At 46.8% G+C, this 23,092-nt stretch overlaps 1 protein-coding gene across 4 annotated transcripts in view; it reads left to right on the top strand.

Annotated features, from left to right (window-relative positions):
- Positions 1-23,092, top strand: part of TEAD1 (TEA domain transcription factor 1) — a 282,584-nt gene that overhangs the window by 236,433 nt on the left and 23,059 nt on the right. For all 4 annotated transcript variants that reach the window (XM_056115974.1, XM_056115973.1, XM_056115976.1 and 1 more), the window contains one exon: positions 12,765-12,938. In XM_056115974.1, the coding sequence (XP_055971949.1) occupies positions 12,765-12,938 (174 nt within the window). The remainder of the gene's footprint in view (positions 1-12,764; positions 12,939-23,092) is intronic.

Here is a 23,092-nt window from a genome sequence, read left to right as displayed (position 1 = left end):
GCCCTTCATGATCAACATCACACCGAAAACATGTAGAGTGGGAAGGTTTAAGAGTCTCCAACTCAAGAAATCAGTCACACACCTCAATTCTTGATGGCTTCCCATATTTTGATTTCACTGTACTTTTTTCTCCAACTACAGGAAACTTTAAAGCCACCTTAAATAAATTCAACTGGCACATTAGAAGTAATATTCAGTACTTAAAATTTAACATCAAAAATTAAATACGAACTCCTTAGAGAGGCCAACAAATGACAAATCCTGGCCCCTAAACCATTCTGTTCTTCTTTAAAAACAAATATACCCTTCCCCCTCTTCTTTGGTAATGATTTCAGGTCATAGGGTGATAACATTGACCAAAAAAAATTACTGAGTCGGTTCCTGTGTTGTTTTTTTCATTAGTGCTGTCTTTTACCCTTTTCACAACCGGATGAGGCAGGTAGTTCTGGTCCTTTCCCCTGAGAAGGCTGCGGGGGATTTCTGTCTTCTGTCGCACTTCTGTCTTACTTCTAACTTATAGTGAACAAAGTTCAGTGACTGTGGCCAGCTTTGACCCTGCCTCTGCCACACCATCCCAGAGGAGAGAAAACACCAGTACACACCTGCATTAACCACAGCTAACAGGAGAGTGTAGTTTCCCTAGTCCTTAGCCAAGTTGACCCCCCTTAGTTAACCAGTAAGTATGAAAATTCATTCCTTGGCTTACCGCTGAGTCACCATGGCCAGCACTAACTTCATAACTCAGCCTTCTCTACCAGTAAACGTGCCGTGGGGTGATTTCCACCTATGCATTATATATATATGTATATATATATATATTTTTTTTTTTTTTTTTAAATTCTGTGATGCAGCATGTGTTAGACTATTTCCAAGTGAAATTGGAAATAAATCTCAGAGTCAGTTCTGACTCCACATCCTGATATTGTGACCACTTCCTGAGATTGTGACTGGACTGGTCGGGTTCATTCATATCAGCTCAATTAGCTGAAGACCAAAAGCTGGACAGGCTTAAGGAGGAATAAAATATGGGATGAGCGCCCCCTGCTGACTCTGCAGATCAAAACCGGACCCAGCCCTTCCTCAAGTTGGTGGTTGTTTGTGTTGGTGGAGAACCAGCAAGTCAGTCCCTCTGTTACCTTTGGCTCCAGTAGAAACTAAGAGAAAAACAGCAGAGGGTGAAGAAAGGAAGGGAGAAACTGAAAAACAAAGACCATTTTAGAAGTGGTTAGTAGTGCTTGGAAATACACTTTGTACAAGATTTCCATTTTGTATATCAAAGGACTTGCAGTGTTAAGTATATCCTCCACGGGGGGAGGGGGGGGTGGGGGGGAGGGGGCTATTAGAAGATACCAATCTAAATGCAGGACCCAATTTTTGGAGTTTGGTAGCTGCTTCTTTAGACCAGTGGATACAAGACTTGTAAGCTGTGAACTGGATCCTGTTTTGCCTGGGGAGTAGTTTTCCTGGCCAAAGCCCTAGTGAGATTTCTCACCCTAAACCTGGGCTGGCGTCTGCAGGCCCCTACACACACACACACATACACACACACACACACACACACACACACACACACCCTGCTGGTAAACCCAACCTGTTTCCCAGCACCTGACTGCACATTTAATGCCTGCCATGGAGGCAGAACTAGCAGAACCAGAGGCAGAAAGAGAACATGTGAGGGTTTTCCTTAGGTAGGAACTGTACAGCCAGAGAAAGGTTTTTGAGATAGAGAAGGAGTAGCAAAGAGATTATTCTCCAGATTTTGAAGAAGCGTAGGCTTCTGGCAGAAGATCATTTCCTTGACTGTACCTAGTCCAACTCCTATGGAAAAGATCTTTCCCCGTTATAGCCATGCAGACGCTCGCCGTGTGCCAGGCATTTGTACTCAGTTGTTGTTCTGATGTCCAGTCCCTGAGTAAGGGAGACCTGGAGTAACAAGTATCGGGACCCTCCTCACTGGGAGATGGCCCTATCGGGGGGCCTACCCTGATGTCCTAGCCAGCTGACCAGTGAAGAAGCAACTCAGATGTGGCAAGGCTGCCTCCTTAGACATTGCCCCCCGCCCACATTTGCCGGAGCCCAGCTGGGCAGAGCAGGGTCCTTCGCCCCTGGGATCAAGTCGGCAGGTCAGGCTCTCGTTCCAGCCTGCTCTTCCTTCCTTTCTCCTCAGGGCTCCAGGCAAGGAGTGAGAGAAGTAGAGAAGGTTGCCACGGGCGGTAGAGCAGATCTTGCATCCTGTTTCAGTGCTCTAAGGGAAGGAGAAGGCTGATGTCTGAGTTCTTATCAGTTGTGTGAGCCTCGAGGCCAGGGGCTGGCTCAGGTCTGTGTAGTGGGTCTCAAAGGATCACTTAATTCACAGTTGGCAGCATCCCTGGACACCTGAGTGCCACAAAAGGTTTTTTTTGATCTCTCGATAGGAGATCAGACATAGCCGATTAGACAGATGGAGAGGATCTACTCCCCAGGTCCTTTGGACTCTATTGAAATGCACGTTGGAGCCAGAATATCTTTGTCATGATTTGCCTTAGAAGCTGGTAGGTACGTGATCAAAAGACCGCCAAGGATTTCTGTTTGCTTGTTTTCATTTTGGAGCCATACCTGGTACTGCTTAAATGCTTAATCCTGGCTCTGTACTCAAGGGTCCAAGTAGGACTCACGGGACCATTATGGGATGCCGGGCGTCAAACTTGATTTGGGCTTGTGCAAGGCAAGCATCCTCTCCACTCTGTACTATCTCTCCTGTCCCAAGACCTGGAAGGATCATAGAAATGAAGGATGACCTCCCTTCCTATCCCAGCCAAGCAGTTAGCTAGTGTTGCTAGTTTCTTAGGACTAGAGACAGTTGTAAGACTGAAAAAAGAGGGTTTTGTCCAGCTACAACATGACTTCATGTCTTCCCACCCTTTTGTGAGAGAGAAGAGGTGACCTGGCATGTCTTTCCAGAAGAGGACGGGTGCCATAGGAGAGGAAAGAAGCCGGAGGGAGGGGACAGGGGATTAGAACAGGGACTAGAACAGGGCACCGGCTAGCAAATGGGAAGTATAGAGAGGAGAGATGAAAGCTTCAGGACTCAAGAGGTCATGGAAATGCCTGCATTTTTTTTTTCTTTTTGGGTCACACCCGGCTATGCACAGGGGTTACTCCTGGCAGTGCTCAGGGGACCATATGGGATGCTGGGAATCGAACCCAGGTCGGCCACGTGCAAGGCAAACACCCTACCCACTGTGCTATTGCTCCAGCCCCAAATGCCTGCATTTTTGAAACTGCCGGGTTGGTGATGGGATTTGAGTAATCCCTGAAGGGGAAAGGGACATTTCTTGTCCTCAGAGTGAGTGTTGTTGAAATGAGTTTTTTCGGGGGAGAGGGGAAGAGAGACAATGAGAGTTCTCTGGACACAGCAGCCCCCGGCCCAGTGTACCGAGGGCAGGGTTGACTCTGGACCTGGTCAGATTCAGAGCCCGTGTTCGGAGGAATCCCAGGAGGCCATGGCAGCAGCCAGTTTCTAGGTGGAAGTGGTCATGTACCGAGCACTGTACTCGAGGGGATGAGGATGCTCCCTGGGGAGGGCAGGGTGCCAGGCTTTGGAGGGGAGAAGGAGGGATGCCTGCCCTCTGTGGGCTCCTAAGGAAACGATCTCTGCTGTGTGCCCAGGCTCGGGGCAGGCAGGGGCGGGGGGGGGGGGGGGGTTGTCCACAGCCAGGAGTCAAAGGGTTTTACCTCCTGGAGTGCCCCAGCGCCTTCATGTCTCAGTGGCTCAGGTAGTGTCAGAGTGTGGCACCTCCTGGCTGCCAGGACAGTGCCAGCACCCTTCCCAGCCAGAGGGAGTTCCTGCTCATCCCGGGAGAGCCTGCAGCTCACCCCCTGCTGGCGATGCTGCTGTTGAGTGAGGGGCAGGAAGGAGGGGGGCATCCTGGTGTTTGATCCTGGTGTTCCCGCACCAGAGGGTGGTACTCCCCAGAGCCCACCCGCTTTCCTCACTGGAGTGCTGCTGGGCTTGTCTCAGTGCTCACACATCTTTTTTGTTGATTTCATTGGGAATTTCACCCCTTAGTTGGAGTATTCGGAACAATCACGGGTGGTATCGGGGATCACAGAATTTCTCAGGGCTTGTACAGAGACACAGTGGGGCTGGGTCAAGCGCACAGCATCACTTTCACAAGTGCCTTAGCCAGTGCTGAGCCATCTCCTGGCCCCGGTAACCCCGCTCTGCAGGAAGGCAGTTACTCAGATGTGAAGCCAAGCGTGATTCAGTAGTTCCCTTTCAAAGCAAAATCTTACAGTTGCGTTCAAATGCCTCTGTTAGACTACGGATCCTGACTTGGGTTTGGAAACTGTGATCAGTGCAGCCCTAAGGATAGATGACACTGAGGGGGCTGGGGACCAAACGTTTGCTGGTTTCAGAGAAATAAGGGCATAAGGGTTGCAGTGTAAATTCCAGGCTCCCAGCACTATCCCTGCCTGTGTCCCGGCCAGGATTGAGAAACCCTCCCCTCCCCTCTCCGTCTTCTCTGGAGAAGCCTCCACAAGGCTAGCGGCTGCAGAGATGCTCGCTGCCTCTCAGAGCCTCATCGTCTCCTCACACTCTTGTCTCTAGAGCAGTCCTGCTCTTCCATCTCCAGAGAAGAGGCTCTTCCTCTCCCTCAGGGATGGACTCACCGGCTAACCTCCACAGAGGGAAGCTGCGTCCACCCACCTCTGGCCAGCTGCCTACAGTCCCAAGGAAAGGCCAGAATCCCTCAGTCCTGGTCTTCACTCGGACCTCTGAGAACAAGTCCTCCCATGCCACCCCTGCAGGAGTAAGGAAGCTGAAGCTCAGAAGAATCCTAACCAGCTCCTGATAGCAGGGCCTGGATGTCAGCTCAGCCTCCTTGGGTTCTTGGAGCAAAGGGCCAGACCCTGGGGTGGGGAGTGTGGGGGGGTGGGGAGTGGGAGGGTGGAGGGGGGGCTTCGGGCACTTGCTTTGCATGTAGCCGAGCCGGGTTCAGTCCCCAGCATCCGGTATGGTCCCCTGAGCACTACCAGGGATGATTCCTGAGTGCGGAGCCAAGGTAACCCATGAGCATCACTGGGTGTGGCCCCCAAACAAACCCTCACACAAAGGGGCAGAGCCAGCATCCAGCCTCTACCTTCTCAGAGGAAGGTCCAGGCTAGACCAACAGTTGGCTCTGCCCTGACTCCTGGGTGTTCTCAGATGTCTCCCCAGGCATGGGGTCCCAGCAGGACAGGGGAGGTGGATTGTGCGTGGTCAGAGGAGGTGGCAGCTCCCTGGGGAGTGGCTTTTGCAGCCCTTCCTGTGTCCGGCCTGCCTGCTCATCCACACCCAGCCGCACCCTCAAGAGGCAGCCTTGGGTGGCCTCGCTGTGTCTGAGCTGCTCAGAGCACTCTCCCTCTCCCTTCCTTCCCAGCGGGGAGGGAGGCAATTGAAAGCATCTGGAAATCTGCGTTTTATAGCCAGTTCACAGAGGCCCCAGCCTGGCCCCATCTGCTTTCCTTGGCAGATCAGCCCCCACCCACTGGCCTCCCTGCACTTAGCAGGGGTAGGGGCTTCCAGCTGGACTTCCATGGAGGGAGGGGACATGCACAGCACAGACCCAGTGGTAAGCGGGAGGCAGAGGGAGGGCACTACCCTGCACTGTGAGATCCAGGAAGGCAGTACTGACTCCATCCTCCTTTCTTGTCATGCTTCTCTCTGGGAAGAGCAGCCTGGAAGGGAAGAAACAGCATCTGGGGCCAAGGAGCCAAAATGGGGCTAGGGAAGCTCATGTCTCACACACGCCCCTCTCACACAGGCCGGGTGAGGGAGCCCATGCCAGCACCCCCCTGCCCACCAGCTCCACCCAGTCCCGCCTCTGCACCACACTCTCCGCTCTGGGCTCTGCAGCTATTTGCAGTCCCTGCCAGGCCCTGAGGCGGCCCAGGTTGCAGGAGTGCCCTGCGGGTGTCTGGACAAAGAGTTGTGGTAGACACAGCCCTTGAGCGGAAGCAAATGTAAGTGATCTGCCCTTGTTCTGTTCCAACTTGAACATTAGCATCCCTTGACATGAGTTATTTGTCTTGGTTTCTTTAAATTCCTAAGTGGATTATAATTTTTCTCCTGGTATTATTTGACAGCGGTCATTTTTCAAAGGTTTTACTGCGTTCTTCACATACTTGGCTCGTGGGGGGACAAGCTTAGGCGGAGACTGCCATCTGCAGGTGAGACAGTGTAGTGCAATGCCAGGAAGGTGGCTTCTCTACCTAGTAAAAGCCAAGCAAGGATTCATCCGAGGGCTCTGGAATGCAGTGTGGTTTCTTTTTTATTTTTTCCTTCTTTTTTTTTCTTTTTGGGTCACACCCGGTGATGAACAGGGGTTACTCCTGGCTCATGCATTAGCATTCAGGAATTACTCCTGGAGGTGCTCGGGGGACCATATGGGATGCTGGGAATCAAATCCGGGTCGGCTGCATGCAAGGCAAATGCCCTACCCGCTGTGCTATCACTTTAGCCCCGATACTCTTCTCTCTTAACCTTCCTTCCTATCTTCTTTCCTTACTTTCCTTTTCTTCCTTCCTACCTTCCTTCCTTCTTTCCTTTCTCTGTCTCTGTCTCTGTCTCTGTCTCTCTCTCTCTTTCTCTCTCTCTCTTCTTCCTTCCTTCTTTTCTTCTCTTTACTTTTTTCTGGGCCATACCCAGTGTTACTCAGGTACTACCAGGGCTGGGGGAAACATATGTGATGCCAGGGATTTGATTTTGGTCAGCTGCCTGCCAGGCAACTGCCTTAACCCCTCTAGTCTCTCTCCAGACCCACCTCTCTGAATTTCTGATTTCTACTTTGGGGAGCAAGAGGTGTTGCACCCATTTGTGCTAGGGGCTTACTCTTGGCTCTGTGCTCAAGGATCCGTCCTGACAGTGCTTGGGGACCATGTGGAATGCTAGGGACTGAACCAGTATCTGCCATATGCAAGACAAGTGCCTCAAATTCTGTACTGTACTTCCAGCCCCGCTTTCTGCTTTTGTATTTCCCTGTCGCTTCTGCTATTACCATGCCTGAATTTCAGATGATCCTGTCTAACGCAAAGACTCATGATGTTATTTGGGGGATGTAAATCTAGCATGGATGTAAATAATACATGCCAGGCCAAAGCCATGCCTTTCCATGCCTTATCTCGTTGGGTTTTCGTGACATTTTTCTGGGGTGAATCCTGTTACCCCTGCATTAGCAGGGGTTAAGATCTGCTCTTGAATTAACGGCACTTCTCAACCAGGGCATGTGGAGGCCCCGGGATATTCAAAGGGGGCCCGTAGGTGGAAACCATGCGAAAGAGGGAACTCTTCACAAGGTCTTAGGGGGCCATCTGGCCATTTGGGGATATGGTGTGTGGTGGAAGGTCCGGGTCCACGCAGGAAGGACACTAGGTCAGAACGAGGCCACAGTTGGAAAAAGGTTGAGAGACATCAGTGTAGATGAGTCCGCTAGAATGTGGCACCAACGCCAGGAGTCAGAAGCAAACCCATCAGCTATGGAATTAGGAGCTCGTCCCTTCTCTCCTCTCCTGTGTGGCAAAGGGGGAGGGCCAGGATGTGTTCAGGAAGGGACCTCGCATGGAAGCTTCAGGAATGGGAGAGCTTTTCAGGACTGTAGTCCCCTTTACTGTTGCAGTCAGGGTTCTCACAGTAGAGAGAGCAAAGGGGCATGTCCTTCCATCAGAAAGGAGCTGGTGATTCTAGGTGCTGCGGGTCCCAGGACACTGAGGATCGTGCCGGCTTAGCCTTGGCTCTCTGAGACCCTTAGGCACTCCCTGATACCCAGTCCCCTATGGAGTGGAAGCTGAGAAGACTCTGTTCTGGCCTTTAGGATCCTGGGAACTTGTGGCCAACAACCATAATAAATAACATAGACTACGACAAGGGGCCGGAAGGATAGTACAATGCACAGGGCACTTGGCTTTCAAGGGACTGACCCATGTCTGACCCACAGCTCCTCATATGCTCTCTGAGGCCCTGCCAGGCAGGAGTGATGCTTGAGTGCAGAGCTTTAAGCACAGCTGGATATGGTCCAAAAAAGAAAAAAAAATGTATGACTCTTGATATTCTTTTCCTTTATAATGCTTGCCTTTCAAAAATCAAAGCCTCCATGGTGTTTTTATATCATTTTTGATTTTTCAGTTAAGAAATTAGTACACTGGCTTTGTGTAAAGCCATTGAAGCACAGTGGGGAACCCCAATTCCCCCACATCCCAGTCATATCCCTTTGAGACAGCTGCCTACAGCCCTGCCAGCCATATCTTCATCTCTGATTTCCCTCTTCCTCAGTCACATGCCCAGGTAGCAGCAGCCATCAACTTTAGACAGTTCCTGTCTGAAATCGGGACTCGACTTTCTCACGCCTTTTCTGGCTCCCCCTCCCACCATGTGATCCTGTCACTAATTGTCCCGTCTGTGTCACAGACCTGTGTGAATTGTGCACGTACTATAGTTGACATGTGTTCTGTAAGAACCTGTGTTGACAGTGAACTACTTTTTTCCAGGGTGTGTCCTTGCCTCTTGTTCAGGACTCACATACCACCACCTTGCTCCCACACTGTCTCAGAACGCTCAAGCTCTTCTGTGGATAGTCATGTCAGCTGGGGACTCTTCCAGGCCAAGTTCTTTCAGATCCTTGTCCTTCTGGCCTGGCTGTACTCAGCTCCTTCCTTTATCCCTCTTCCCAGGTAGAGCTCCCAGCTCCCTCATTCCCAAGAACACGTCCTCCTCTCATCACTACGGAGGGTCACAGAAAGGCCCATCTTCTGCACCCTTCTCTATCAGAGAGTCTTTTCTGCTCTTCATGAGTGACAGACAACTCGCTCTGCTTCATGGTTTTTGCCTGAGACTTGTGAAACTTCATTCCTCTTGTCAAGGAGAATTCCACACGTGTTCTTCTTCCAAGTGGGAATTGCTGGAGCATAAGCCCACCTCTGTGAAAAGAGCAGGGTCATGCCAACTTAGACCATGGGATGTGCAGGAGGAGAGGTGTGGCTGCCTTAATCCCATTCTTCTAGAGAAATGTCCCAGCTTCCTAGTGCATGGAGTCCCTGTGCCAAGCACCGTGACTGGCATACCATGCACCTTGGGGTGCTGGCTTCTCCTGGACCCCATAGGAGAAATTGGCAGTGTGAGCACCCTTCCTCTTCTTGTCATCGATGAGTTGGTGATCCGGTACTTTGTGTAATTGAACAAGCTAATGTTAACCTCTGTTTCAAATATTGTGAAAATACATTCTTAAGACTTTGGCAGGCATGGACTGATTACCAATCACCCCATTTCTGTGTGCATGCACGCGCGTGTGTGTGTATGTGTGTCTGTGCCCTCCAAACATAAGGCTTTCACTAACATAGTTATCTACTTACACAATAGAGTTGCCCTTTTTGGGTTTTGTATTCCCCTTATAGTTTTGGGAAATCAACACCGCTGGGAAGAACTGGGAGAGAGGAAGGAAAGTCTTACCCTTATCTTCTCTGTTTAAAGAGGGGTGGAAAGTATCCTGGCCCATGGCCAGTTGAGGACCTGAAAATCATAAGGTCTCACCCAGGTGCAGGACAGGATAGACAGGTGTGTGCATCAGCTGCCCACTTCCCATCTCCCTGGATGATATTTTAAGTCCAAATGACCATTGGCAGACCATTCCCACCCCTATCTTTTAAGGAGACTGGCAAGATAAGGAAGTAATCTCACCAGAAAGTTTTCAGAGTTTTGGTTTCACTAAAGTGTGAATCCAAGTTTATCTGGTAGATGGGGGGGATGAAATGATGGTACAGTGGATGGGGTGCTTGCCTCGTATGCAGCTGACCTGGTTTGATCCTCAGCATCCATATGGTCCCCCAAGAACCACCAGGAGTGATTCCCGAACACAGTCAGGAGTAACCCCTGAGCACTGCCAGAAGTGACCCATAAAATAAAAACAAACAAAAAAAAATGTATGCAGTAGATGTTTTCTTCTGCCCCTGGATTGGGCAGAGGGTCTCCTGACCTAGTTCAGTTGAATTAAGGGGAGAGAAGGTCTATTTGTCCCAGTGCTGTAGCGTCCAGGACACCTTCATTTAGCCTTTGTATACTTAGAAACAGAGTCACCTCTTGGCAGGGGTGAAGCCACAGGCTGCCAGTCATCAGGGTTGGGTTTCAAGTCAGCAGCCTGGAAGAGGCAGTTTCTGCTCCCCTGGGGCAGAGACAGCCTGCCCTTCCTCAGCCCATCTCAGCCCCGGGCACCAAGGTAGCTTCCTCAAAATAGAAACTTTGAAAGACTCTGTCCGGCACATCTGTGAATCATTATGTCTGTTCTGAATTCTAATTTAATGTCTCAGAATATTGAAAATACTATTTAACTGCCCCATCCCTCACCCCCACCCCAAATCAACTTTCAGGAAAAGTAGAGCTGCAGGAGCAACAGTGTCTAGACATTTTCTCCTGGGAGACAGTGTGGTTGATGTTTGCAGCAAATGCACGGGCCGCCGCAGTGACATGAACCACGTTTTATTCTGAACTCCAGGACTGTTCCTGGGTGTGTGACCTCAGGCAAGTTCACTCATTGCCGAGCTTCAGTTTTTTCATCTGTAAAATGACTTCAGAAAAATTCACCTTCCACCTTGCTGTGAGGCAGGAGTTCCCTGTGGTCACATATAGAAATGCACACAGCCCAAACTGGACTTGAGCTCATCACGCTCTTCAGGTGAACAGCTGCTGCGCCTTCCTCCCCCCACACGCATGCAGGGACACACACACACACACACACACACACACACACACACACACACACACACACAACAACACACACACACAGAGCCTGTCAGGAGTGGACCATCTTCAGGGCTATAAATGGTCACATAACTTCACCACTTGCTCTCCACTCTTGGCTTACTTGTGTTGACTTATTCTTTGTTTGACAGGAAGGCTAACGCAGGAAAGTTTTTCAACTTCTACCCCAAGATCTAGTTAATCTCCCAGGATAGGGAACACTATCAATAGCAGCTCAGCAGCTATGGTGTGTCAGTCACATCTTTCCTGGCAGACCCTAGTGCTAACCCTACTTTATGAATCTTCAACTGTGTTGCTGTGTTACTCGTGTTCTGTTTCCCAGGAGGTAGGGGTGTGTGTGTGTGTGTGTGTGTGTGTGTGTGTGTGTGTACACACGCTGAGACTTTAGGTTCTTCTCTGACTGCAGTTTTTGGTGCATTGTACTCAACACTTTGCTTTTCAGCTTTACAGTTGTATCTTCATGGCCCTTGTTGAAGACTCAGCAGTTTTATATCCACTGAATTTCCTGACATCTTGACATGTAGAAGTCTAGACTGTGGTTCCCAAGTTCCAGTAACACATTGTAGGGGCCTTTCCACATAGAGAACAAAAGGAATTCCAAGTCTCACAACTTCATCTTTTTAGGAGGAGGGTAGTCAGGGGGCTTTTTCTTTTGGGAGACATAGCACCCAGCTGTGCTTAATTCTTACTGCCATCTCTGTGCTCAGGGATCACTCCTGGGAAGGCTCAGGGAAACATATGGGATAGCAGACATTGAACCCTGGTTGGCTACATGCAAGGCAAGCAACTTACCTACTGCACTGTCTCTCAGGATCCCAAGTCTCACCGCGTCTTAACTTGGCCCAGGTTCTGCCCTGTCCCGTGGGTGCCCCACAGGACAGAATGCTGGAGAGAGCAGTGCAAAGAGACTTATTCAGTGTGCAGGTACACCCCGGGCCCTCCCCACCCACCCCCCCCAACCCCACAGACTCTGTCCATTCTTTCCTATCTGCTCACTGCCTCCAGGCAGCACCAGAAAAGACAGGAAGGGCATCACCCAAGGTAGGTGGGACTGGGAGTCACTGCGGGTCAGAGTGGTAGGGTGGTTGAATGGCTGGACACAGATGACCAGGCTGGCTCAGCAGTGAGCAACACCTTGGCCCTCAGCCCCTGGAACGCTGGGCACCCAGAGAATGAACACAGAAGCCCGTGGCAAGTCACACACGCCTCATCTGATCCCTGATTGCCTTCTTCCCTGGTTCTCTGTCCCCAACCTCACCTGTTTTTTTTCTTGTGTTTTGTTTGGGTTTGGTTTTTTTCCCCCTCACTTTTTATTTACAACTGGCACTAGAAGTTCCTCAGCAATGGTGCCTCACACCCGTTTCTGTGGGCTTTCGTGTGGTTCTGACTAAAAAAAACATGATGTGAGATACAAACCTCCCATCGCCCAACAGGAGCTAGGGAAGGAGCTCAATGGGAGAGCTCTTGCCATGCATGAATGCGACCCTGGGTTCAATCCCTGGTGTTGCAAAATAACAACCAAAAAAAAAAAACCCAACCACACAAAAATAAGACAGGCCACCTCATGAACTCGCTGGGGCTACAAGTGAAATAGTGGAGTACCACCCCATGCTCCCCTCCCCCGTTGAAGTATACCCAGTATACAGAGGGCTCTACACTCTATGGTGGGCTCCAAATGGTCTCACTCTCATTGTCATTGAGCTGAGTACACTAGAGATAGAATTATCTGCTGGGGTAACCTTAGCCGTTTGCCACAGTTCTGCAAAAAGTCTTATTTTAGGCCATTGGGAAAATAAATACACTTGTCAATAGAATTTGGTGATTTTTCTTTAGCTCTTATTTATCTTAGTTTTCCTTAACTTCTTCATTGTCTCCAAGGCGCAAACGATAGACTGCTCACAGCTTGATTCCAGGATCCCAACCTCCTGCTCCTCATCTGGCTGATGGTCAGATTCACGTCGGGTTTGTAATGGGAATGTCTCTTGGTCTCTTACAGTACAACAAACACCTCTTCGTGCACATTGGCCATGCCAACCATTCATACAGCGACCCATTGCTTGAATCAGTGGACATTCGTCAGATTTATGACAAATTTCCTGAAAAGAAAGGTGGCTTAAAGGAACTGTTTGGAAAGGGCCCTCAAAATGCCTTCTTCCTCGTAAAATTCTGGGTGAGTAAGAAAGACACCGCTGGGATTTGGGAGGGTTTGGGGTGCATCTGCCAGATGGCCTGGGGTTCACAGGTGCCCTCCAGGACAGCCTCATGCTGGACTTGTGCTCCAGACACATGGTGCATCCTGAGGGCAGTTGTTGCCCATGCCAAAGAGCAGGGGACACAGGTGTCCTCTGGGCTTCGGGGCTCATGCAGGCAATGTCAGGAGGCTTCCCAGTTGGTGACATCACGGAAGCTGGGCACCATGGACACTTTCTACTTATATTCACTGCATTAAGTAAAGCGATCTGTGAATTCTGTTAGAACATGGAACCTAATGTGAGGCTAGGCTAAAGAGGAAGCCTCATCCTTCTCATGGTATAAGAGAATAAAGTGCAGAACACCAGCTGCACCTGTGAGAGGAGCTTTGCAATCCTTCCTCCCCTAGGCAGGCTTCGACCTAGTATTTCTGACAGTGACATTGGAGCACACCAGACTCTGTTTGTGTGTGTGTGTGTGTGTGTGTGTGTGTGTGCGTGCGTGCACGATAGAGTGAAAACAGGTGTTTATGTGTGCAAGTGTGTATTTATGTATATATGTGAGAGTGCATATGAAGATGTATGTGTGTGTATGAGTGTGTGCATGTATGTTTGTGTGTGTGTGCCCATACAGCATCCCCATTTCTCTTCTTCCACTCTTCCACCCGTCCAACTCCTCCTTCCTTTGACATGGAGGTGCCTTTATCCTAGCACCTTCCTCCCTGAAGCAGGTCATTGATTTCTGTTTGACTCCCATTGCAGTTCAGTTCTGGGGCTGAGTTCCAGGTAAACAGTAGTGTGTCTAGTTCTCTCCTGACTCTGACTGCCTCCAGGGAAACATATGCAGAGGGGACCTTCCATTGATGAGCCTGAGCCCTAGCTGTGGGCTGGGTGCTACACTAATGGTCCTTGCAGTGTTACGTGGAATTTGCCACATACTCAACCCAGGAAGCAGACTCAGACATTACTGAGGACAGGCTGAAAAGCTGGGGCCCTGGGGCCTCATACCCGATGAGGGTGGCTTTAGTGTCTCCACCCTCTTCCTGATTGTTTCACTCTGTGGCCGTGACCTGGGTTTCTGTCCACCTGACGTGTTTTATCTCCATTACTAAAGCAAGTGCCTTACATGAATAGGCCCAATAAGTGGGGCATAAATGGATGAATGTAGGAAAAAATTCTTCCTTGGTGTTGCTTAGGGGATCATAGGTGGTACCAGAGATTAAACAGGGGTTAGCGGTGCGCAAAGCCTTACCCTCTATACCATCTCTCCAGCCCTAGCAATCACTTCTAAATGGTGACTGTCATCTAGAATTTGAATGGTGGTTGGTTGCACTTAATACATGGTAACACACTTTTCGTATAGCCTACAGACCTTCCACAGTCCTCAGCATGCTTTCAGTGGGTCACTAAGATCATCACTGTTTCCACTGTGACACTCAGATATTTCCTTTTGTACTCCTGGTGTTCGTAATTATGATTCGACAGCTATGAGGAAAGACTGCTGAAGCCTTAGCTTAATTAGGCAGGTGTGCATGTTAGCAATGGGGAGGGGTTGGTGGGGAACAGAGGTCTGGGGAGATGGCTTAAAGGGAAGGCGTGCCTTCTTTGCGCACAGAAGTCCAGGATCAATTCCCAGCACAAGCGCCTCAGAGACAGCCCCTCAGCACCAAATGGGGCCTCTGAGCACTATCACGATTCCCAAAAGTCCACCCCCAAAAGGAACCAATCTGCCAAAACATCCTTTTTTGAATTTGATTACACCCCAAACCTAGGTATGCATTGAAAATAAATACAATGAAAGAAAATAACTTTGCCAAATATGAAATTTGAGCTTTCAAGTAAAAAATAAGACTTTTGGGAAAACTTCTATCCAACTTTGGTGAGCACCAGTGCTTTTTTCCTTTTCCTTTTTTTTGGGGGGGGGAGGGGCGTCAAACCCAGCAATGCACAAGGGTTGCTCCTGGCTTTGCACTCAGGAATTACTCCTGGTAGTGCTCAGGGGACCATATGGGATGCTGGGAATTGAAATCAGGTCAACCATGTTCAAGGCAAACACTCTACCCGCTGTACTATTGCTCCAACTCCAACACCACTGCTTTCTAATATTTAAAGATTTCCCTGATGAGATCTATAGCCAAAGTGTTTTGTTTGTTTTGGTGTATTCTGTAAGACAAACTAATGAATTTGAATATGAAGACTAAGGAAAGTTGTTGATTTGATTTTGTTTGTTTTCTTTTGTTTCTGGCTCTATCTGACAGTGCTCAAGACTTACTCCTGGCTCTGTGCTCAAGGAACCTAATGCAATGCCAGAGATTGAACATGTGTCAGCTGTGTGTAAGGCATGCAAGGCATGCATCTTACCCCTGTACTATCGCTCTGGCCCCAGTTGATTTGACTTTAAAGTCTACACTGTCAAAAGATCAACAAAGGATGTAGACAATTTTTATAAATCATGGATTCAAATTATGGCAAAATCCCCTATTTACATTGAAAATTAATAGATACTTATGGAAGACATGAACATTAATTATTATGGAAATAAATCTGTTTTATGGAAAAAAATTAAAAAATAAAGTCTACACTGTCATTTAACACCTAAGAAACTTCTTCCTATTAAGTTTTGGTTTTATATCACAGAGAGATAATCATAATCATCTAAATACACTTTTCTTCGATTTATATGAGGCTGGATTTTCTTCAGGTAATACGTCAAAATAAATTGAATTTAGAAACAGGTATCTGGGTGCCATCCCCCAAATCCCAGATCGTCCCCTAAACACCTCAGGAATAATTTCTGAGTGCAGAGCCAGGAGTAACCCCTGAGTATTGCTGACAAATTTTTTTTAATAATAAAAAAGCAAGGAAGAAAGAAAATCTAGGTATTCATTATGAGGCCATACATGAAATACATTTCAAAATATAAAAGCAGCACCTCTCTCTCTCTCTCTCTCTCTGACTTTTATTGCACATTTTTGTTGTTGTCTTGGGAACCTCATCTAGTGGTACTCAGGCTATTCCTGCCTCTGTCCTCAGGGGACTTTGCACTCAGGAATTGGTGTGTGCAGTAGTCCCACACACCAAACTGTGTTGGCTGCATGCAAGGCAAGCACCTGACCTCCTGTACCATCTTATATGGCGCTTTGGATTTGTTTTAGAAAATATAGGTTTGTCAAGAAGGAAATGGCCTACCTTAACTTGTTGTGAATCTATTCTTTGTAAAAGGTGTCATAAAATTTTTTTGCTTTAGTTTCTACTAGAAAAAAGTATAGATAGATGTGAACGAGGAAAATAAGTTCTTTGAAGTCCCCTCTAGATTTTGAGTAGAAAGGGGTCTTTTAGTTTTTAAATAAAAAGACTCAAGAGCTATTCTAGTGAAGGATACAAAAAGAAGCTATTTGTGCCAAATTAATTAAAATTGAAAGAGCTGGTGCAAATAAAATTATTTTTAGTGCTTTCAAATTATATAGCTTTGATTTTAAATAAGAATATTTCTTATAATTAACATCATACTTGCGTGTAAGTATAATGTAAAGTACTCAGGAAACTGTTTTTATTTTCACTTTGAAAATTTCCCATTTACTCAGTGTATAATTTTAATAAACACTTTCAGCGATGGCCTTTTCAGTCATGAGTCCCCAAATAATGAGATCTCGTGTGCAGATGTTTAGAGTATGGTGGCTGGATGAGCTGAGCAAATTTAGAAATAATTATCCTGAAATCAGCTATTAGCTTACTAAATTAAGATTTGCAGAATTAAAATTGAGCACTTTCATGAATATGGTAGAAGACATCACTCCTTCAGTCTAATTGTTAGGAGTACTTAACCTTGATATAGAAATTCAGTTGTAACTATATTAAATGAGGAAAGGCAATTTGAATTAGGCTTATAATTTGCTGCAATTTGAAATCTCACTGGCTTCCTCTAATGACTGAGAATTACTTGCACTTAGAATATCTGTCCCTGGTATGAGTGGGTGTTTTTTTAAATAGATTTAACCCTCCCATTGAAATATCATTTTCATTACAATTTGCTTAGCAGACTTTATTTTTGTATGAGTTACATGAATTTCAACTGAAACCCTGTATCCTGTCTCCTTTATCCTCCCTTTGCTTCTTTATCAAATATGTCCATATAAATAATTTTAAATTCATTCCTAAACAAGCCACAAATATAACCTGGAGTAATATATATTTATGTTGTTTTAGTCAAGACTTGCGTAAATCTGGTATCCTGCATTTCTTCTTTTTGAAACACTTTCCCATGCAGCCATAAGTCACTATATTTCTGACCATTTTTTGGAGACGGGATACACCCAGTAATTCTCAGAATGTACTTCTGACTCTACAGTACTCAGGGATCACTCGTGGCAGGCTCAAAGGGACCAGATGTGAGCCATAGATGGAACCCGGATTGGCTGTGTGAGCAAGCCACTCTATCTACGATACTATCACTCCAGTCCTCTCTGATCATTTTTAATCACTGCAAAAATTCTATTTAATGAATATATTACAGTTTAATCATTTTTATAACTATTGACAATAACCTAATACACAAACAGGCTTTTGTTTTGGTTTTGTTTGGCGTGGAGTGTCATTGTTTGTTTCTTTTTGGGTAGTGGGGGGTGGTCACACTTATCTGTATTCAGGTCCTTTTTTCTGCCTCTATGCACAGGGATCACTTCCGGCAGGGTTCATTTATGGTACCAGAGATCAAACCTGGGTCAACCACATGAAAGTCAAGTGGTTTGACTCCCATTACATATCTGTTTGTGTGGAGATAGGAAGAGAGTTACTTGTATATATCTGCAAATAGCCACGTTGTTTTCTAAAAGATAAGCAGATTGTTCCTTTGCTTTGTAAATTCCTCTGCATCTGTTACTTTTTTCTTTCTATTCAGTCTTTAATCCTTTATCCTTAGAACCAACACTTGAAAAAATACTATATTTCCTAAATTCTGAGCTGTACACTGCTTCCAGTTTCAGTGGTTCTAGAAGTGGGCTATTTCTCCTCACTGCTCTCCCATTCCTCACCCCTATACAGAGGGTAAGTCATGCCATCGCCTTGTGGAACCCTCACCAGTATAAATAGCATCTTACTGTCCCTCTGCCAATCTTTGTTGAATACTATGCATTGGTAATGCTCAAAAGATCAAGTGTGACTTTTAGCTTAGATTTGGGTACGTAAGTGAAATGTCTCACAGTATGGAACTTGTTATGATTGAGGAGACGTGGGGAACCAGATTGGTGGGGTGAGGCCAACATTTTGTCCTGGCAGAAAACCATGCTCCTGTTTTTCTTCATACAACAGTGATCAGGTGCTGTGTAGGCCCTAAGCAAGATGCCGCCCACCAGTGGACAGAGATGTGCTAGCGTTTCAGCCCTGAGACTCATGCAGATGGGTTGCCAGTGAGATGGCAGATCATGCAGCTAATTTAAGATAAAATGTCAGATCGCTTAGAATTGATCATAGAATTCCCAAAGCTCAGAGAGGTGGGTGTGATTCAGTCATGTGTACTGAGACAAAAAACCAAGTACAGCTTGAAGTTGTCTGTCAAGTCAGTTTTCAGCCACGTGAACTTTTTCAAATGATGACTCATTTATTAATAACATTCACTGAAAAAATAAACAGAGGCCATAAGTGTATAACAGGAGTTCTTAAATTCTGAACTGGAGAAGTCAAAATGGGAACCCAGGCCTGAAATTCTATTCCGATTCCTTGAGTTGCTTGAACACATTGAAAAGTAACAACAGGTTAATATGAACCACGGAGGTCTGTTCCAACCTTGTAGATATTGCTAGAATTGGATGAATATGCTTGATTCCTATACTGTCTGTTACTGTAAGGTGATCCATGTGTGGACGCCATAAAGAAATGAACTATATTATAGATTTAACCAAATAAGAAATGCCAGTGAAACAAATATTTTCAGAGGCGCCTCCAAATTCTGCACTCCACACAAAATAACACTGTGTGAGAACATCTGTCACTCATGTGTTGCTTATTACAGTCAATAACTGTGCAGAAGAATTATTAGAAGGAGGAAGGCTTAGTCTTAGAGCCTTGGATTAGAATAGTATAGAGGACATTAATATGAAAATAAATGGTATGAATGTGTATTTGGTGATCAAAAAATTCATATACATTTCATATATCTCTATTCTCTCAAACAATTATCAAATTACTGATAATTTTTGAAACCGGGATATACTTGTTACTCTATCTAGGATTGCTAATAAATGTTTTGCCCTTTTAAATTCTTGGGTTAACATCATGCAATGGAATTAAAAATATGTTCATTCAACTTATTTTCCTATTTTTTTAATTGTTTGGGGGCCACTCTCAGCTGTACTCTGAGCTCTGTGCTCATGGATCACCAGTGGAATTCGGAGGACCACATAGGATGCCAGGAATCGAACCCAGTTCGACCACATGCAAAGCTATCTTCCTGCCTGCTATACTATCTTTCCAGTCCCTCAACTCACTTTCCTAGTCTGTTTTTTAGGGACAAAAAAGAAAGACCACTTTTCCTAACTGTAAGCAAAATGTGAAAGATTTTATAAAACAAGGAAAACAAGTTGTCTGGGAAGAAGGCAACATTTTGAAGATGCTTTCATTCTGCTAAAAGTGACATCACATTTGTTGAACAAAACAAGAGCCACTATAAATAAAACAGCAGTTTATTTCAGGAGTGAGCAGGTGCCCATATCAAGTTGCCCGCAGACCCCCTTTGGAGTTTTGGCCTCTGTTTAATCGGATTCTGCTTGATTTGGGTTGGAATTGTAGACTTGAGTCTATCATTTTGAGCCAAGTGTCCCTGCAGCTATTCTTGGAGGAGGAAGCTATTAACAAAATGGAATAATTTCCTCCCCACATGTTTTTAACAGCTATTACTAAGAAAAGGGCCTTTCCATTCAAAACATTTGCCATTTCTCTCTACTTCTACCGTACCTCAAAATGTGTTCAGTTCCAGAATTACAAGAGCACTATAAAATGTTGGAGTAAGCGGAAGGAGGATGGGGAGAAATCCCACCATATGGAGTAGTGCTTATGGACCTACTAACATGTTACAGTCTTTTCAAGCAGACAAATTACACGATTGTCTCCACCCAGAGCCTGTCCTTTGCCAAACCATCTTGATAAGCAGATTCTGATATTTCATGTAGAGGTTTAGGGGAGTCAAAAACTTGCACAATCACCAACTTTGGATGACTTGGTTTGGGGAAAAAAAATCTGGAGCTATCGAACATATTCTTTTTAAATTTTTATTTATTTATTTATTTTTGCTTTTTGGGTCACACCCAGCAATGCTCAGGGATTACTCCTGGCGGTGCTTGGGGGAACCATATGGGATGCTGGGGATCGAACCCAGGTCGGCCACGTGCAAGGCAAACGGCCTACCGGCTGTGCTATTGCTCCGGCCCCTATTTATTTATTTTTTAATGATTCATCGTGAGGTACAGTAGCAAAGCTTTCCTGTTTGAGTTTCGATCATACAGTAATCAAACACCCATCCCTTCACCAGTCCCCATTTTCCACCACCAAAATCCCCAGTATCTCCCCCCACCCCCCATTTCATACCTTCCCCTGCCTATCCTGCCTGTGTAGTAGACAATTTGCACAATACTCTCTTTCTCTACTTTAGTTACCTTCGATGTTTTGAGACCAGACTCACCACCACTCACACCTGCTGAAAAGGCAATGCTAGACAATGTGTTTTGTATTGTTTGTTATGGATGCAATATAATGTTGCATGGATGCTCTAGGAATTCTAAAATGTTAATAATTAAGGTCTAAAGAGGTCACTGCAGCAAGTTGCTCGGGTGTGAGGTTCGTTTGTGTGTCTCTGGATCCTGGCCGTGTGGGAGCTTAAGTAGGTGATGGCCAGGCGTGGCTTCATCTCAGAGTCCCATCAGCAAAGGGGGAAGGAGGAGTGCCTGCTCCTCCCCTGTCCCATGAGGCCTGGAGTTTGGTGCCACTTTCACTCGTACCTGGAGTTTATCGCTGGCTTCTGGAAAATGGCAACCACCGGAGTTCCTAGAGGGCAGGTGGAAGGACGACAACTGCCCCCGTTTGGAACTGCCCAGCGGAAACGGTCTATTGCAAAGTCCAGGGCCATCTCTGCAGCAAGTTGCTCGGGTCTGAGGTTCATTTGTGTGTCTCACTATTTAACATATTCTGTACTGCTTATACTGCTATCTTGCCCTATTGCCCTAGCAGAACTGCACAGTTCCATTAATGCTCAGCAGTTCTGCTGGGAGCAGGCACCTGATGGTTGATTGAATTCGCTTCCTCCCGGAATTTACCCAGGAGAGGAAGACCTCCAGAGAGTGCCCCAAGCTTTCCCCAGCACTCCAGAGTTGCCGGTTCCTATAGAAACTGTGCGATTATGTGCATTCTTAGTAAATTGGTAGGGCCCTTGCCCATGATTACAAAGTGACCAGACTCTTTTTTGCCCCTGAAGAGCGGTGGTAACAGACATGACGTGAAACTCCAATAGTCTGTGTTCTTGACCTGGGTGGGATGGCAGCACCGTGGGAAAGGAAACTAATGGAAATGTAGGAGCAGACAGGGAAAAGGAAGACTTTTTGCCTGGGAGTACCCAGGAAGGGCACACAAAGGCCTGGCATTTGAATTAGATCCTGAAAGAATTTGATGGTTAGAACTGGAGCTGGCTGAGGTTTTCAGGCGAAGCTGACACTTGTGCAGAAACAGAAAGTTCCACCAGGGGGTGCCAGGGCGGCCCAGGGGCTGCTGGGTCTTCCAGAAGCTGGAGCCTGGAAAGAGTTGAAACCTGGATCCTTGTGGCTGTCACTTTATTTAAAGGGCCCAGAGATGCAGCTTGGTGGTATTGAGCCTGCCTCACATGACTCACATCCAGGGTTCAGTCCCCAGTACAATAAAGAAATAAATTTATTAAATAAAATGAATTCAGAGCCTTTCAGAATTCTCTGAACAAATAAGATGTAACAGGACAGCCTGGAAAGTAGGAGCAGAAACTTGATCTGTTTTTTTTTTTCTTTTCCCCCAGTCCCAGGAGTTTTTTCACAGAAAGGCATTTTTTGTTTTCTTCCCACCTTGAACTCTTGAGGCATCATGGCAGAATCTGAATTGGGAGTCGCCTTGACCTTGTGGGAGAATCCTATCTCTATTGCTTTTTGCCCTGGGTGGTGAGGGGTCCAGACTCTCCTGTGTGGGGCTGAGGACTCTGTTCCCTGCAGGCTGAGATGCTAGCCACTGCCCCACCCAGAGCCGCCACTGACCAGGGATTTGGGGTGAAACACTCTCTCTCTCTCTCGCTCTCTCTCTCTCTCATTTGATCCATTAGAGGTCTTAAGTAAGTAAGTAAAGTAAAGACCCTCCCATTGATCATCGATTTGCTCGAGCGGGCCCAGTAACGTCTCCATTGGAAACTTTGTTGTTACTGTGTCTGGCATATCGAATACATCTTGGGTAGCTTGCCAGGCTCTGCCGTGCGGGCGAGATACTCTCGGTAGCTTGCCGGGCTCTCCGAGAGGGGCGGAGGAATCGAACTCGGGTCGGCCATGTTGGCTGCGTGCAAAGCAAACGCCCTACCGCTGACACTTAGTGTTATGTCAAGCCCTTTCTTCCTCTGCAGGTAGAGACCCAAAGTATAGAGCCCCCCGCCCCTTTAATTTACTTCCCAAATGACAAAAGTGATGATAAAAGCTTTGGTTGGTTGGTTAGTTGGTTGGTTGTTTTGGGTGGGGGACCCACCCCTGGCAGTGCTTGGTAGTGTGGTGGTGGGGGGGAGGGGTTGGACCCTTTCTGTGCCATGCTCTTCAGGGCCTAGAATCTGGGCACACACTCCACCAATTGAGCTGTCTCTTCAGCTCCCGTGGCAGGATAATGGTATAAACAGTGAAAGCAATTCTAGAGACTGTGGGACAGAGTTTCTCAACCAGGCTTAGCAAATAAAAATCTCAGCCACCCAGTTACATTTGAATCTAAGGTAAATGACATAAACACACCAGTGTGTATGTATCACATGCCGTAATTGGGATATTTGGGTAGCAAGTTAGTGTTTGTTTTTCAATTGGGAGTCCTGTCGTTTGGTTTGTTGTTGGGGTGATGTGTAGGTACAGCTCCAAGCCTAGACACGGGCAGTTTGGGGGCC

Source organism: Sorex fumeus, unplaced genomic scaffold (genome assembly GCF_029834395.1).
Source record: "Sorex fumeus unplaced genomic scaffold, SorFum_2.1 ptg000030l, whole genome shotgun sequence".
Classification (NCBI taxonomy): domain Eukaryota; kingdom Metazoa; phylum Chordata; class Mammalia; order Eulipotyphla; family Soricidae; genus Sorex; species Sorex fumeus.
Note: the sequence above shows the minus strand (reverse complement) of the source record. Positions and strands in the feature narration are given on the sequence as shown.